The sequence below is a fragment of the Rattus rattus genome, chromosome 3, assembly GCF_011064425.1.
Source record: "Rattus rattus isolate New Zealand chromosome 3, Rrattus_CSIRO_v1, whole genome shotgun sequence".
Classification (NCBI taxonomy): Eukaryota; Metazoa; Chordata; class Mammalia; order Rodentia; family Muridae; genus Rattus; species Rattus rattus.
This window is the reverse complement of record NC_046156.1, coordinates 173,826,341-173,839,274: the sequence shown is the minus strand read 5'-3', so window position 1 is coordinate 173,839,274 and position 12,934 is coordinate 173,826,341. Positions and strand designations below refer to the sequence as shown.

The window sequence follows — 12,934 nt, the reverse complement described above, 5'->3', positions numbered from 1 at the left end:
GCTGATCTGTCTAGGTTTTGACAACAGGTCTTGTGAATAATGTCACAACGGCTATAAGTTTGTATGTACAGTTGCCCTGCTATGTCTGGAGGGCAGTTTCCTTCTAACTGTCCACCTTTTGCTGGTCCTTATTCTGCAATATCCCTGAGCCCTTGGAGGAAGGGATGTCATACATACCTTCCGTTTAAGGTTGGGCATTCAGGAGTCTCTTATTAGCTGCACTTTTGCCACTTGTGGGCCTATGGTTGGTTAACTATGTGTATCTATGTGTAAACAGAAGCTTGTGGGATAAAAGCTGTAAATTGCCTTAATCTATGTCATGTATGTGTAATGGTAAGTCATCAGCGGCTAGTGTAATACTGTATCTGTGAATAAGGATAATAGCAGTAGGTTCTCTGCCTAGCCGTAAGTCCCTTTTGAGTGAGCAATGGATCCTTCCAGACCTCCACGGCTCATGTTAGGACTCTGCTATTGCATAAACAAAGAGGAAAAAATTAAAATGGAGAGAGTGGTTCTTTTTAGTGAAGTGCGATGTTAGCTTTTACAAAAGTCATTAAGTTCCTCATTTCTGTTGGGGGAAAAAAAAGAAATGTCATGTGAACCACTTTAAATCTTCACATTGAATCTTGACTCGCTTTAAAGTGCCACAGGTTAAGTGTCTACAGAGTATATAAAACTACAGAAGGTCCTTAAGTCAAGACGGCAAGCAGAGAGACCTCTTTAATGTTTAATGAAGTGTCTTTGGCTGTATCCATGTGTGCATGCATAGGTGGGCGCATACTCATACATAGCCAGGAAACCAAATCCAGAGCTGTGGGCCTGCTAGGCTTCGTTCCCAGACTTAGGAGAAATCTCTAATAGTAAGATAGCAATCGGTACTCCAAAACAAACTCTCAGACCCCTTTCACCTCTTGGTAGATGGTTATATTAAAACGACTGCCGTCAAGATTGACTATGATTCCCTGAAACGGAAGAAGAACACCATCAATGCTGTTCCACCGAGACCTGTTGAAGAGGACCAGGATGTCTACGATGATGTGGCTGAGCAGGATGCTCCTAACAGGTGTGTGACACAGAGAGACCGTAAGCAGACTACTATTCCCTTGCCAGGCATCAGGTATTTCAGGATACCGCAATTTTACCTAATGCCCTCCATCACCAAACTAAATCACCGTGTACAACAACCCCAGTGTGAGTGAGTACAAGACCAAGTGAAACTCCCAACCCCAGTATGAGTGAGTGCAAGACCAAGTGAAACTCCATTATCTTATTTTACTTGTTGGCCACCCACATCAAGTGCTATTTGAAATACAGTGGGTCATATAATTGTGTTAAATTTGTTGTCTGCTACACAATACTCTTGTAATATTCATTATGAGTTGATCTTAGGGACATGCCTAAACTAGTATGATTTTTGGATTTGGCTCAGTGGTGAGCTTTGCCTAGCAAGCACAAGGCCCTGGGTTCAGTCCTCAGCTCTGGAAAAAAAAAAAAGAAAAGAAAAGAAAAAAAATTAGTATGATTTTGGAAACTATGAAGTAGAAGATGTAAACTACACACACACACACACACACACACACACACACACATACTTTTTCACCCTTAAATCTCTGAGTCTAAATACATTTCTTGTTGTTGATTAAAAATAGAACAGGAAAGAGAAGGGCTTCCACTACAACTCCAGTATACTCCGAAAAAAATCAGATCTCAAACCCCTATGATCCCTAGATATTCAGTAAAGGTCCAACTTTCCAATGTCTAGTTACTCCACTACACTAAAATGGCATTTTTCCTAGAGAGATAAACACCCTTTTGTGCAGCAGAGGGGCAAAAACAAAGGATCCTGTTTGGAGAAGCAACCAAAGGCAACTTCTCCCACCTGCCTGGTTATTAGTTTCTCATGGCTACACTGAAACACTTGAGACCTTTGACTTATAAAGAGGAAAGTTTTATGTAACTAGTGTTTTGGAAGATCCAGTGTGAGATGAAGGAAGTGTATGTACTACATACAAATATGGATAAATTCACCCTACAGATGAAATGAGCCTCTGGTACCTCTGGTCCTAGCATGTGACATCCCCGAGGCATTAGATGTGAGGATCTCCAAGAGGAAACATATTCACCAGAAGCACCAGCCATCTGGATGCAATTAATTCTGAGGATTGCCTCTTTTGGGGGAGTGGCAGAGAAAAGAGATGTGAAGATGACTACTAGTGACAGTGTGACGATTACTTTACAAATCAGTTTCTAGAGTACGATGTACCGTGCCTCTCTACAAAGTTCCATTGACAGCAGTATGCCTTTGTTAATTATCCATTAATTATTAATTTATTATTAATGATCTGTATCAGGCTAGTTCCTTCCACCGTAAAAGGAATGTGACCATTGAGCACCAGGGTACAGTTGTCCTGCATGGTGACACCTTCACATTTATTCCTGCTGCTGGTATAAAGACCAAAGACCAAAATGGGGTCATTTAGCTAGCTCCATGCAAAAGGTGTTAAACCCTCGGAATCCTGGATTCCTTCCTGCAAAATGACAAGATTGAACAAACAGACATCTTACGTTTTTCCAGAGTCCACACTTGGCTCTCATGTGCCTCATAGGGAGACACAGGCCAGAGTATATACTATAAAAGGTAAAATAGGAATTTCTGACTGTTAAAAAAAAACAACAACAACAACAAAAAAAAAACCTTGGTTTTGAGAGGTAAAAGTCCCATCAAGAGATCAACTTACTTTTTTTTCCTCTTAAAACAGAGTGTAATGATATTATATTAAGAGTTAGATACTGTGGATCTAAGACACAGAAAAAGGGGGTTGGGGATTTAGCTCAGTGGTGGAGCGTTTGCCTAGCAAGCGCAAGGCCCTGGGTTCGGTCCCCAGCTCTGAAAAAACAAACAAACAAGACACTGAAAAAGGAGTCTAAGGGTGCAGTGGTAATTGTCCTAATTGACTCCTAAAATAACACAAGGTAGTTTTAAAAGTAATTTTAAATATAATGTGTGATTACTGAAAAACGCCCAATGGGAAGTTTAGCGAAAGCGAGCAGCTCTTAGCTGCGGACTGTGCTGCTGGAGCTCACTGTTTCCTCCCGGGTGCTAGTTGGTGGTGCTCGTTGGTTATATTGTTGCCCTGTCGCTTCCGACCTACTACATTTAATGTTCTTCCTGCTCTTCCTATATTTCATCCTAGTTTTAAGTAGAATGTTAATATTTACAGTCTGCACAGTGTTTGGATTTCTATCCCTGAAAGCCAAATAATTCGGACATTTCTTCTTTCTGTTTTGTTCCCAGCCACAGTCAGAGCGGAAGTGGAGGTGAGGCACCAGCTTTCTGTTTTCGGTCTTGAACATGTTTGAATATGTTAACGAGAAAACGCTTTAGTTTGCTAACTGCAAGAGGAGTTTTTGATATTTCTGTACATTAAATTAAGGTTATTAAATATAATTTTGTTGGTACAGCCATTGTACCACAAGAAGATTTCTGTGTAAGTATAGAATGGACTTTATCATGCTCTCCCCAACCCCTTTCTTCCTTCCTCTTGCCCCTCCCTTACTTACTTGCTCCCCTAGACATTTTCTCTTCTGCTTTCAGGTCATATACGCCTACATCATTTTATGTATCTGTATAGGAACCAGAAATTAAAGACTCAATGGGATCTTAAGGAGGAAAAAGTACCAGAAGTCTGTCACCCAGATTCTAGTCCTGGTCACCAAGTGACTGTGGTTCACTCACTTCTGTCTTCCAAGTTTGCTGTGGATCCTAACGTGACTCCACTCCCAGAGTGCCTGGGATGGCCTTGCCTTCTGCAAACTGTCTGAGAACAGTTAAGAATAAGCCTCCCCTTTCACTTCCAGAACTATCTCTAGATGGCAAACTATGTGCCTACATTGACAGTGCCTCCTCAAGACCCCCTGGTTTTCCAGGTAGCAAAACCAAGAGCTCAGATTCTCATGCAGAAAGTTGTATTTCAAGGCCATTTTCCTGCCTGTGGAAGTTAGTCAATAAATAATTTGTTAAGCAAATACTTGCCTAGTAGCCGAGTTTCTAAGGGCACAGCATAGCAAATGAAATGGAAAGGGGGTTCAGTTTAATATGAATGCATTAAACTGTGGCTTTTCCCTTTGTGGTTTCTTTCGGTTACTATTGGTATCTAGAGTCATCGTTCATTCCGTATAACCTTCATAAATCAGCGTCTTAGTCTTTTCCTAAGTGTCTACTCGCTTCCAACTGAATTTGTCTTACTAGTTCACTTCTCCCTTTTCGTGATAGATATCTAATTCTAGCTCCTCTTCTGTTTTACATTTTCTCATATGAATTCTTACCCATGCGTTTTACATCAGGTCCAGGGTCCCATCATCACTCATTTCTTTATAATGACTTTGTCCCTAAAATGCCTTAAAATAATCAATAAAGCAACTGATTTACAAACTATCTATGTGACAGTGAGAAATATAAAGTTTACCACTTTAATGGCTAATATGAAAAAGGGGATGCTTTCTGCGGTCAAATGGGAGAGAATTAGTATCAAAATCAGAGTAGGTTGTATGTCATCAAATTGTACAATTGACAAAAGGTTTCCTTCCTAATCCAAATGAAGGGATGTTCCCACCACCGCCAGCAGACGACGACATCTATGATGGGATAGAAGAGGAAGATGCTGACGACGGGTAATAATCATTGAATTGCTTTTTCCCCAAGATATTACATATGTGGTAATTTAGTTTACATCTCCAGATAGTATAGACAGTAGAAAATATTAGTCTATTCAGCCCTAAAATTATGGGAGGGTTTAATTGACATTAAGAGTAAGTCATGAAGGATAATGGTATCTCACTGTAAATGAAATGGTAGATTGGAAAAAATCTCATTTTTGAGGAAAAAAATGAAAGAAAAAGAGGACAAATTACAAGTGATGTGAATGTTTTTATTTTTAAAAATAATCTCCCAATCATTTATCTATTAATCAATAATACTTTTACAACTATCTCTAGAGTTTATGTTACATGACTGTGGTGTCTTCTGCGTAACATAATTACATCAGGGTGTCGGGCTCACACCTTTAATTCTGGGACTCCAGAGGTTTAACAGAAGCATCCCTTGAACCCAGGAGTTCAAGGCCAGTCTTAGCTGCTTAATAAACCCCGGGATAACCTGAGCTACCATATGAGATCCTGCTTCAAGTAAATTATACCATTTGTTATCTGTGGTAATTTTATAGCATAACTGGTATTGAATATTTATTCCTTTGCTTAATGATAAATGTCTTTATTTTTATAATAATGATTTATAAAATCTTTTGAGTTAATAAATCTTTCCATTCTAAAATAACATATTTAAGATCTAGTGTATATTTTACATTAGTCATAAATAATACCAAGTAGACATTTTAAACTTAATTCTAGCTGACTTGACCTAGCTTTATGTTTTAGAAACTTAAATAAATCTAACTGAATAAATAAGAAATGACCAGCCTGGTGAAAGAAATACCCACTCACCAGAAATTATGAACCTAGCAACACCACACTATTGGCTACTATGATCTATTTACTATTATTTATGGTCAGCATAGTATAATTACTTAAACTCTGAATGTGCACACAATGTCTTCATGGTTTGCTGATTATTACATTCTGTCAATGCCTGATGCTCCCAAGATCCGTGCCGCAGGTTGATGAGAAGACTAACGCGTGGTCCTGGGGGATTTTGAAGATGTTAAAGGGAAAAGATGAAAGAAAGAAAAGCATTCGAGAGAAACCTAAAGTCTCTGAGTCAGACAATAATGAAGGTTCATCGTAAGAGTCAACTGACCGCCTTCAGTGCACAATAATACACTAATATTGGTTTAATTGAGTGCTACTAATATTCTATAACCAATAAGCAAATCCTGATGAACTCACACCACTTTTCTGTCATTTTCTATTAATCATCTTACATTCATCTCACAGTGTAATTAATTATATTGGAAAACCCCACTTATCCCGAAATTACTACACAGTAATTACACAATTCTAAGATACACTTTACTCTCCTGCAAACTTGCATGAATACCATACACACACGCACATGCACACATGCACACACTTATACGCACTCAAGCACGCACAGTCATTCATGAATACACACCACTAGGGTCTCTCTCACTGGTACAATCATCTAAAACTTTCCTATTCTGATTGCAAGCCTAAATTTTACTGTGTGGTATTTTATGCTGACTACTTTTAAAGCTCCATATTCTCTATTAAAAGTTAATTTGTTAAAATCCAGAACATAGCTCTCTTGCCCCCTGCTTCCTCTTGCTTTCTCTTACCCCTTTGTGCCTTCTCTCCCCATCCCCCTCTCCCCTCCCCTCCCCATGTGCTCATGGCCGCCCTCTACTCTAGTCCTCTCCCCCCTCCTCTCCTCTACACTTCTCTACTCTCCTTCTCTGCCTTACTACCCTCTTAACTCCCCTCCCCATACCCTGAATAAACTCTATTCTATACTAAAAAAAAAGCAAACTAGGACATAATTTAGAATTTTTCCTAAATATAAAATTGAAAAATTTACAATAGCAATTTATTATCTTAATTACACACAAATGCAGATTTGTTCCCAGTATTTCAAATTTATCTAAATAACTAATGCATAAATAATTTTTAGCCTCAAAACAGCCCCTTAGTGTAAATTCCATGTATATAAGTTTGAAGGATCTTAACCATGTGCAGATGAGTCTTTCTGTTTTTCATTTTTTTAATGTGTTCGTCACATTTAACTGAAACCCTTACACGTTGTTTTCACACAGCCTTCCTAATTTTATCCTTTTTTGTGAAACACTGAAGAGCAGTCAATAAACAGAACCCTTACTATGATAAAGACACAGAACAAGAAGTCTTCTCTTGAGCAACATTGCTCAATATAACTTTCATTTGGTGTTAAAGAGACTTTTTGCCTTGTTTGTACACTACCCAATTCTGATTTGGAGTTATTTGAGCGAATGTCTTCATATCGTACTGTACTGTATTAAATCTTTGAGAAGCATGTCCGTGCCTGACTGCTTGCACGCATGCATGCGTGTGTGTGTGTGTGTGTGTGTGTGTGTGTGTGTGTGTCATAGTTCAGAAAATAATAAAAGCAAACTTCCTTTTCTGCTAATTAATTCAGAAAATAATAAAAGCAAACTTCCTTTTCTGCTACAACTAAACCCACCTGATCTTGGTCCCTCCCACTCCTGTCCACCAGTTCTCATTGTCTAGTTAAAGAGTACATTCCTTTCTTATTCATCACTCTCCAGTTTGGGGTAAACATAGACACACTGGAGAAATGTGGTCATGTCCCAATGACTGCCGTTGATTTTGACTCTGTAATTTCAGTCCTCAATTCAAATAAACAATTTGGGCCAGACCTATGGATAGCATGAGGCTCCAAAATACTAAGTCCATTTAACTTACTCTGGTGTGTTAACATGCCCACAATTTAGAGCAAAGCTAAGATACTGGTCCAGTGACTGTGGGCAACATAAAATGACTGTCTTCACTCGTGACATTTTTTGAACAACAAAACTAGTTCAAAACCAGTCTAAAAAAAATTCCAAATCGATGGCTAGAAACTAGTGGCAAATGGAGGATAAGAAAGGTATGACAATCAGGACGTTAACCCACGTCACACCTTTAGAGTGTGTTCACACCTCCCTCATATAAAGCAATTGAGTTCACGACTCATATTCCTCTGATTTTAACTATGTTCTCTCTTTTCTTTTTCAGTTTCCCTTCTCCTCATAAACAACTGGGTATGTAGTAAAAACTAATTATGCATTTTACAAATCATTTCTTACACCTATAGTAGAGGGAAGCATTGAACGTCATCCCTGTACCTGCTTAAGTCCTGAGTCCAAAGCAGTTTTACCCTAGATGAGCTCAACTATCCAACCATAGAATAATAGAACCATAAAAATAAAATTCATGCATTAGATACTTCTCTTTTGTGATAAAACACCGTTAACATTCCTCCCCAAAGCAGCAGGCTCAGGCCTGTCCCAGGACTACCTACTCCTTGGTACCCTCCCCTGTATTAGTTGCTTTTCTACTGTTATAATACACTTTGATGAAGGCTTGGTGGATGCACAGGAAGCTGAAGGCTCGCACCTTGAACCTCAAACAACAGAGGGTGAACTGGTAATGGTTCATGTCTTCAACTCTCAAAGCCACCTTCAGTGACAAACATCAACAAGGCCATACCTGCAAAGGCTGCCCAAACAGCCTCACCAGCAGGGGAACAGGCTGGCCTTGAACTCAAATGCCTGAGACCATAGGGGACGTCTCACTCAAACCAGCACAAATGGCTTCAAAATTATTAATCTGAAAGCCATTGTGGCATAGAGATAGGTACAAAGCAATGGATATCAATGTGATCTAAGACCCCACTCCAGTTCAGTTCATGTTTAAGATACATGATTCATGCATAAAACATGTGTAAAAATATTCAGAAGGCACACAACCAGATACTTCCAGATATTGGAAGGGGGGTATTGGTTAATGCTTTTATCTTGATACAATTTCAATCATTGTTGTAAAGCCCTGCTAGGACAGATCTTTTAACAATTTTTAAAAAATTGCCCTGAATAAAATAAAATATTGTCTCTAAAATATTGGAGGGCTTTTAAAGAGTTTATCTACTTAAATTTGTAAATATGTTTTTAAGAGTATGTTAGGCTGGAGATGTGGCTCAGTTTGTAGCATTGAGTTTGATCCCCAGAACTACATAAGCCAGGTATGGGGGTTATTCTCAGTCTACCACACCAGTCATGGCTACTTTTCTCCTTTCTTTTTTTCTTTTGCCCTTTCTTCCTTCCTTCCTTCCTTCCTTCCTTCCTTCCTCCCTTCCTTCCTTCCTTCCTTCTTTCCTTCCTTCCCTCCTTCCTTCCTTCCTGCTTGACTGCTTTCATTTTTGCTTTTGGAGACAGGGTTGCTTTCTGTAGCCCTGGCTGTCCTGAATCTCACTCTATAGACCAGGAGTCCTTGAACTCATAGAGATCCACCTACCTCTGCCTCTAGAGCACTGGGATTAAAGACGGGAGCCACCACTGCCCAGTCCAGCTCACGGCTACTTTTCTATCAATGTTATTTTGCTGTTTCTCATCATTTGATGTATACTATTTGTAGAAATGAGATTTGCTTTTGAAGGCAGTACAATTATACTATCACTGTAGGGTATAAACTAATACCTAACAAATCACTAAAAGGAGATGGTGGATGACAGATGATACAGATAGCAAGACGAATGGATGGATGGGTAGATAGATAGATAGATAGATAGATAGATAGATAGATAGATAGATAGATAGATAGATGCTGGATGGGTAGATAGATGATTGATAGATAAGTTAGATAGATGATGAATACATAGATGATACATAAATACATACATACATACATACATACATATGGATAAGTACAATAGCACCCTGTAACATGTAAGAATCTGCTTCCTACTGCCAGTACCCAAGAGTGCTGACCTCTTTGTCCACTGTTCTGAAGTCCCACTATTCATCCACTGATTACATGTGTGGAGTTTTAGAGTAATAGGGCTATTCCTAGTTTTTTTCCCCAAATAATGATAGTTCAAATCATATTCACTGGTTTCCACTGTTACTTTATTCGTGTATTGTAATTTGAAGTTGAATACTCACATTCAGGATGGTAAGAACTTCCTTCCTTCCTTCCTTCCTTCCTTCCTTCCTTCCTTTGAAAAGTAGGTGATACCTTTAGTAGAAATGTATCCAGACCCTGAGAAATCTCTTACTAGCTATTGGTAGTCTTCAGTTTACAATAACATCACTGAATGTTTATATCAAAGTGTAAATGGACAATGTTTCAATGCTTGATGTTCTGTCTTTTATTAGATGTGGGAGAAGAAGTTTACGATGATGTGGATGCCTCAGACTTCCCTCCTCCACCTGCAGAAATGAGGTCATTAAAATGTTTTCCTTACACTGAAATGTTGACAAGGAGATTGCTCAACATTGATCAGGAGTAAAAACCCAGCGTGGCGTATGTGTGCTGTGTGAAGTCATGTGGGCTCTGCTGTCCTTTTCTAAAGCTGTGCCTATTTCTGATCACAGCTCTCACCTCACAGTTATGTTTGTGACAAAATTGTCCTAACCTTCTATCCTCTGCCCTTCCTCATTCCTTCCTCTGACCCCAGACACTGGTTCTGCCCCTAGTTCGCTGACTAAGGTCTGCTGGCTGCTGGTGACTCATTGCTGTCTGTATCCACTCATTTACTAGGAACAGATAACTTGAGATCTGCTCAGAAGTCACTTCAATGATTTAATCTTCTCTTGTATTTTTACCTTTTTCTTTGACTTCTTTCCCCTTGAATATGCTTCTTTTCTATCTCATCCCTCAACCATCTTCTTCACTCCCCTCCACCAATGGTTTTCTTGGTGAAAAAAAAAAATGTATCGATTAAGAGGGCTTTAATGTATGTCCATTTTTGTTCACAAAAGCGTTAGATTCTCAAAAAAGCTTCACACCAATTTCTTTTTTAAGTTAAGAGTGTATAATTTCGGTTTATCCAAGGTTTGCATTTAACTGTCAGGTAATGGTAGAGGAAAAGTAGTTGAGGTCTGTTAGGATATAAAGAACACTTTTGAGAAGTCTTCTGAGGTAGAACGTAATGTACTAGAATACTTGCTCATCTTTGAGTAACTCTATGAGGTGACATGCATGTGTACAAAAGCTAGAGAACTCTGGCGGTGTACCCAAGAAGGATGAGTGAAAAGACAGTAGAGTTGATTAGTTAGCGAATGAAAATAGGCTAAAGATTCGAGTCGTGCCCGCTGAGCTGTACTGAAGAATGCAGGAGAAAATGTCAATTATTTACTTTTACTGCATTAAGCCAATTTGAGTGAACTACAGACAGTATCAAGATCAAAGGAGCTGAAGGCAAAATATGCCAATGTTCACAAAGGAAGATCAAGTTCTACATGCAAAACAAGAAAGAAAAATGAAAGAAAACTCCCTCTCCATGGTCTATGAACAGAAGTCTACCCTTAGTAACCTATTGGTTCTAACATTACTCATCACGAGGACGTTGTGCCTGGCTCCGATGGGCTTTAATACAGTTTTCTGTTTTATATTACTCTAGAAACATCCACACATCCCATTAGCTTGGCTCTGCGTGAACCCAGAGTCACATCCTGGCCTTTTCCTTGGAGCAAAACAAACACCAGCTGATTAAACTTGACCAGATAGGACCAGTTTTTTTTTCCCCCTTACCCATTGTTTATTTTCAGAAATTAAAACAATTCTATGTTTTTAAACACGGTATCCTATTTTGGAATAACTTATTTTCAAACATGGCTTGTGGTGCATATTCGGCATTCATTCACGCTCTGATCATCGCAGAGAACTAATCTGGGCCAGCAGTTCCACCAATGCCCAGATCATGAAAGGCAGGAGGTCCCAGGGATAGATGCGGGACAGGAAGTGGGTAATGGTCCTCGTTCTTTTCACAGTGAACAAGATAAATATTAAAAAATAAAATATAAATATAAAGAATCAAACTTTTCAAAAAGTCAAAAGCAATTTTTTCTAGATAAAATGAAAATTAATATCATTATCAAATGTTCACTGTTCCCAACCATTCTAGTGCTTTCTTTAAAAATTCCCTTCTGCAAGAATTTACACTTCTTTCTAGTCATATGTATTGAGCTTTTAAATTCTAATGAGCAACTTAATGAGATGGCTAGGGTGACTTTAGAATTAACTATTAGTTGTCTGTAAGATGTTCCCTCACGATATCAAAACAGTGATTTTATGTACGTGCTTCTCATTGACCAACACTTCCTTTCTTCCATGCCTCCTCCATTATTTATGTTCTGTTTTCCTCTCCTGGGGATCAAGTCTGTGGTGTGGTGTGTGAGTGCTCTCCCATTCAATTCTGTCTTCTCCCTCATTCCTCCATTTTAATTAGGTGTGAAAATAATAAGATAGAGACATTTTATAACTCATAAAACTAAGTTCTTTTAAAAAGCACTTTGGAGCCTTTTGTTAACATTATCTCTGTCACTCAATTGTTTAGAAGGAGCTAGAAAATGTACAGGGTTCAAATGTAGGTCTAATCACATGAAATCATGCAATGCCAGCATATTTCATCTCATTAAGTTTTATTACTGATCCACTATAACAATAGATCTTTTGGTTACAGTTTAACTCGTTTGTATTATTTTCATGAACCCCTTCTATATGTAAGAAAGCCATTATTGGTTATAAGTACTGAGTTAAAACCAACATTGGTCAAAAATGTATTATTACGTTCTGGGCATGGTAGCTCATGCCTTTAAGCCCAGCACTAGGAAGGCAGAGGCTAATGGATTTTTGTGAGTGTTGAGGCCAGCCTTGTCTACATAATGAGTTCCAGTGTGTATAGTGAGACCCTGTCACAAAAACCAAACCATTTAAAATTTAATGTTAAGAATTAAGTCTCTGTTATGATCTATCTCTTTTCTATCTCTCAAAGTGTTGGCTTATGTGTGTTCTGTCACCCTAGTCAAGGTATGAGTGTTGGAAAGACAAAAGCAGAAGAGAAAGATCCTAAGAAGCTAAAAAAGCAGGAAAAGGAAGAAAAAGACCTCAGGAAAAAATTTAAGGTGTGTAATATTTAATACAATTCAGAGTTCAAGGATGAAAAGAATTCCCAAAAACTTCAAAGTGATAAAATATACACTTTTAAAGCATGGGTTTGGGGGTTTTTTGTTTGTTTGTTTGTTTGTTTTTTGTTTTTGTATCTCTTTTTTTCTCTATCTTTATTAAATTGGGTATTTCTTATTTACATTTCAATTGTTATTACCTTTCCCAGTTTCCAGGCAAACATCCCCCTAATCCCTTCCCCTCCCCTTCTCTATGGGTGTTCCCTTCCCCATCCCCCCCATTACTGCCCTCCCCCCCAACA

General features: G+C 38.6%; 1 protein-coding gene across 1 annotated transcript in view; it reads left to right on the top strand.

Annotated features, from left to right (window-relative positions):
• The window catches only part of Fyb1 (FYN binding protein 1), a 142,432-nt gene that overhangs the window by 113,954 nt on the left and 15,544 nt on the right, over positions 1–12,934 (top strand). Inside the window, exons 9-15 of the mRNA XM_032898816.1 lie at positions 919–1,063; positions 3,296–3,318; positions 4,602–4,671; positions 5,659–5,796; positions 7,744–7,769; positions 9,882–9,948; positions 12,533–12,632. Coding sequence (XP_032754707.1) covers positions 919–1,063; positions 3,296–3,318; positions 4,602–4,671; positions 5,659–5,796; positions 7,744–7,769; positions 9,882–9,948; positions 12,533–12,632 — 569 coding nt within the window. The remainder of the gene's footprint in view (positions 1–918; positions 1,064–3,295; positions 3,319–4,601; positions 4,672–5,658; positions 5,797–7,743; positions 7,770–9,881; positions 9,949–12,532; positions 12,633–12,934) is intronic.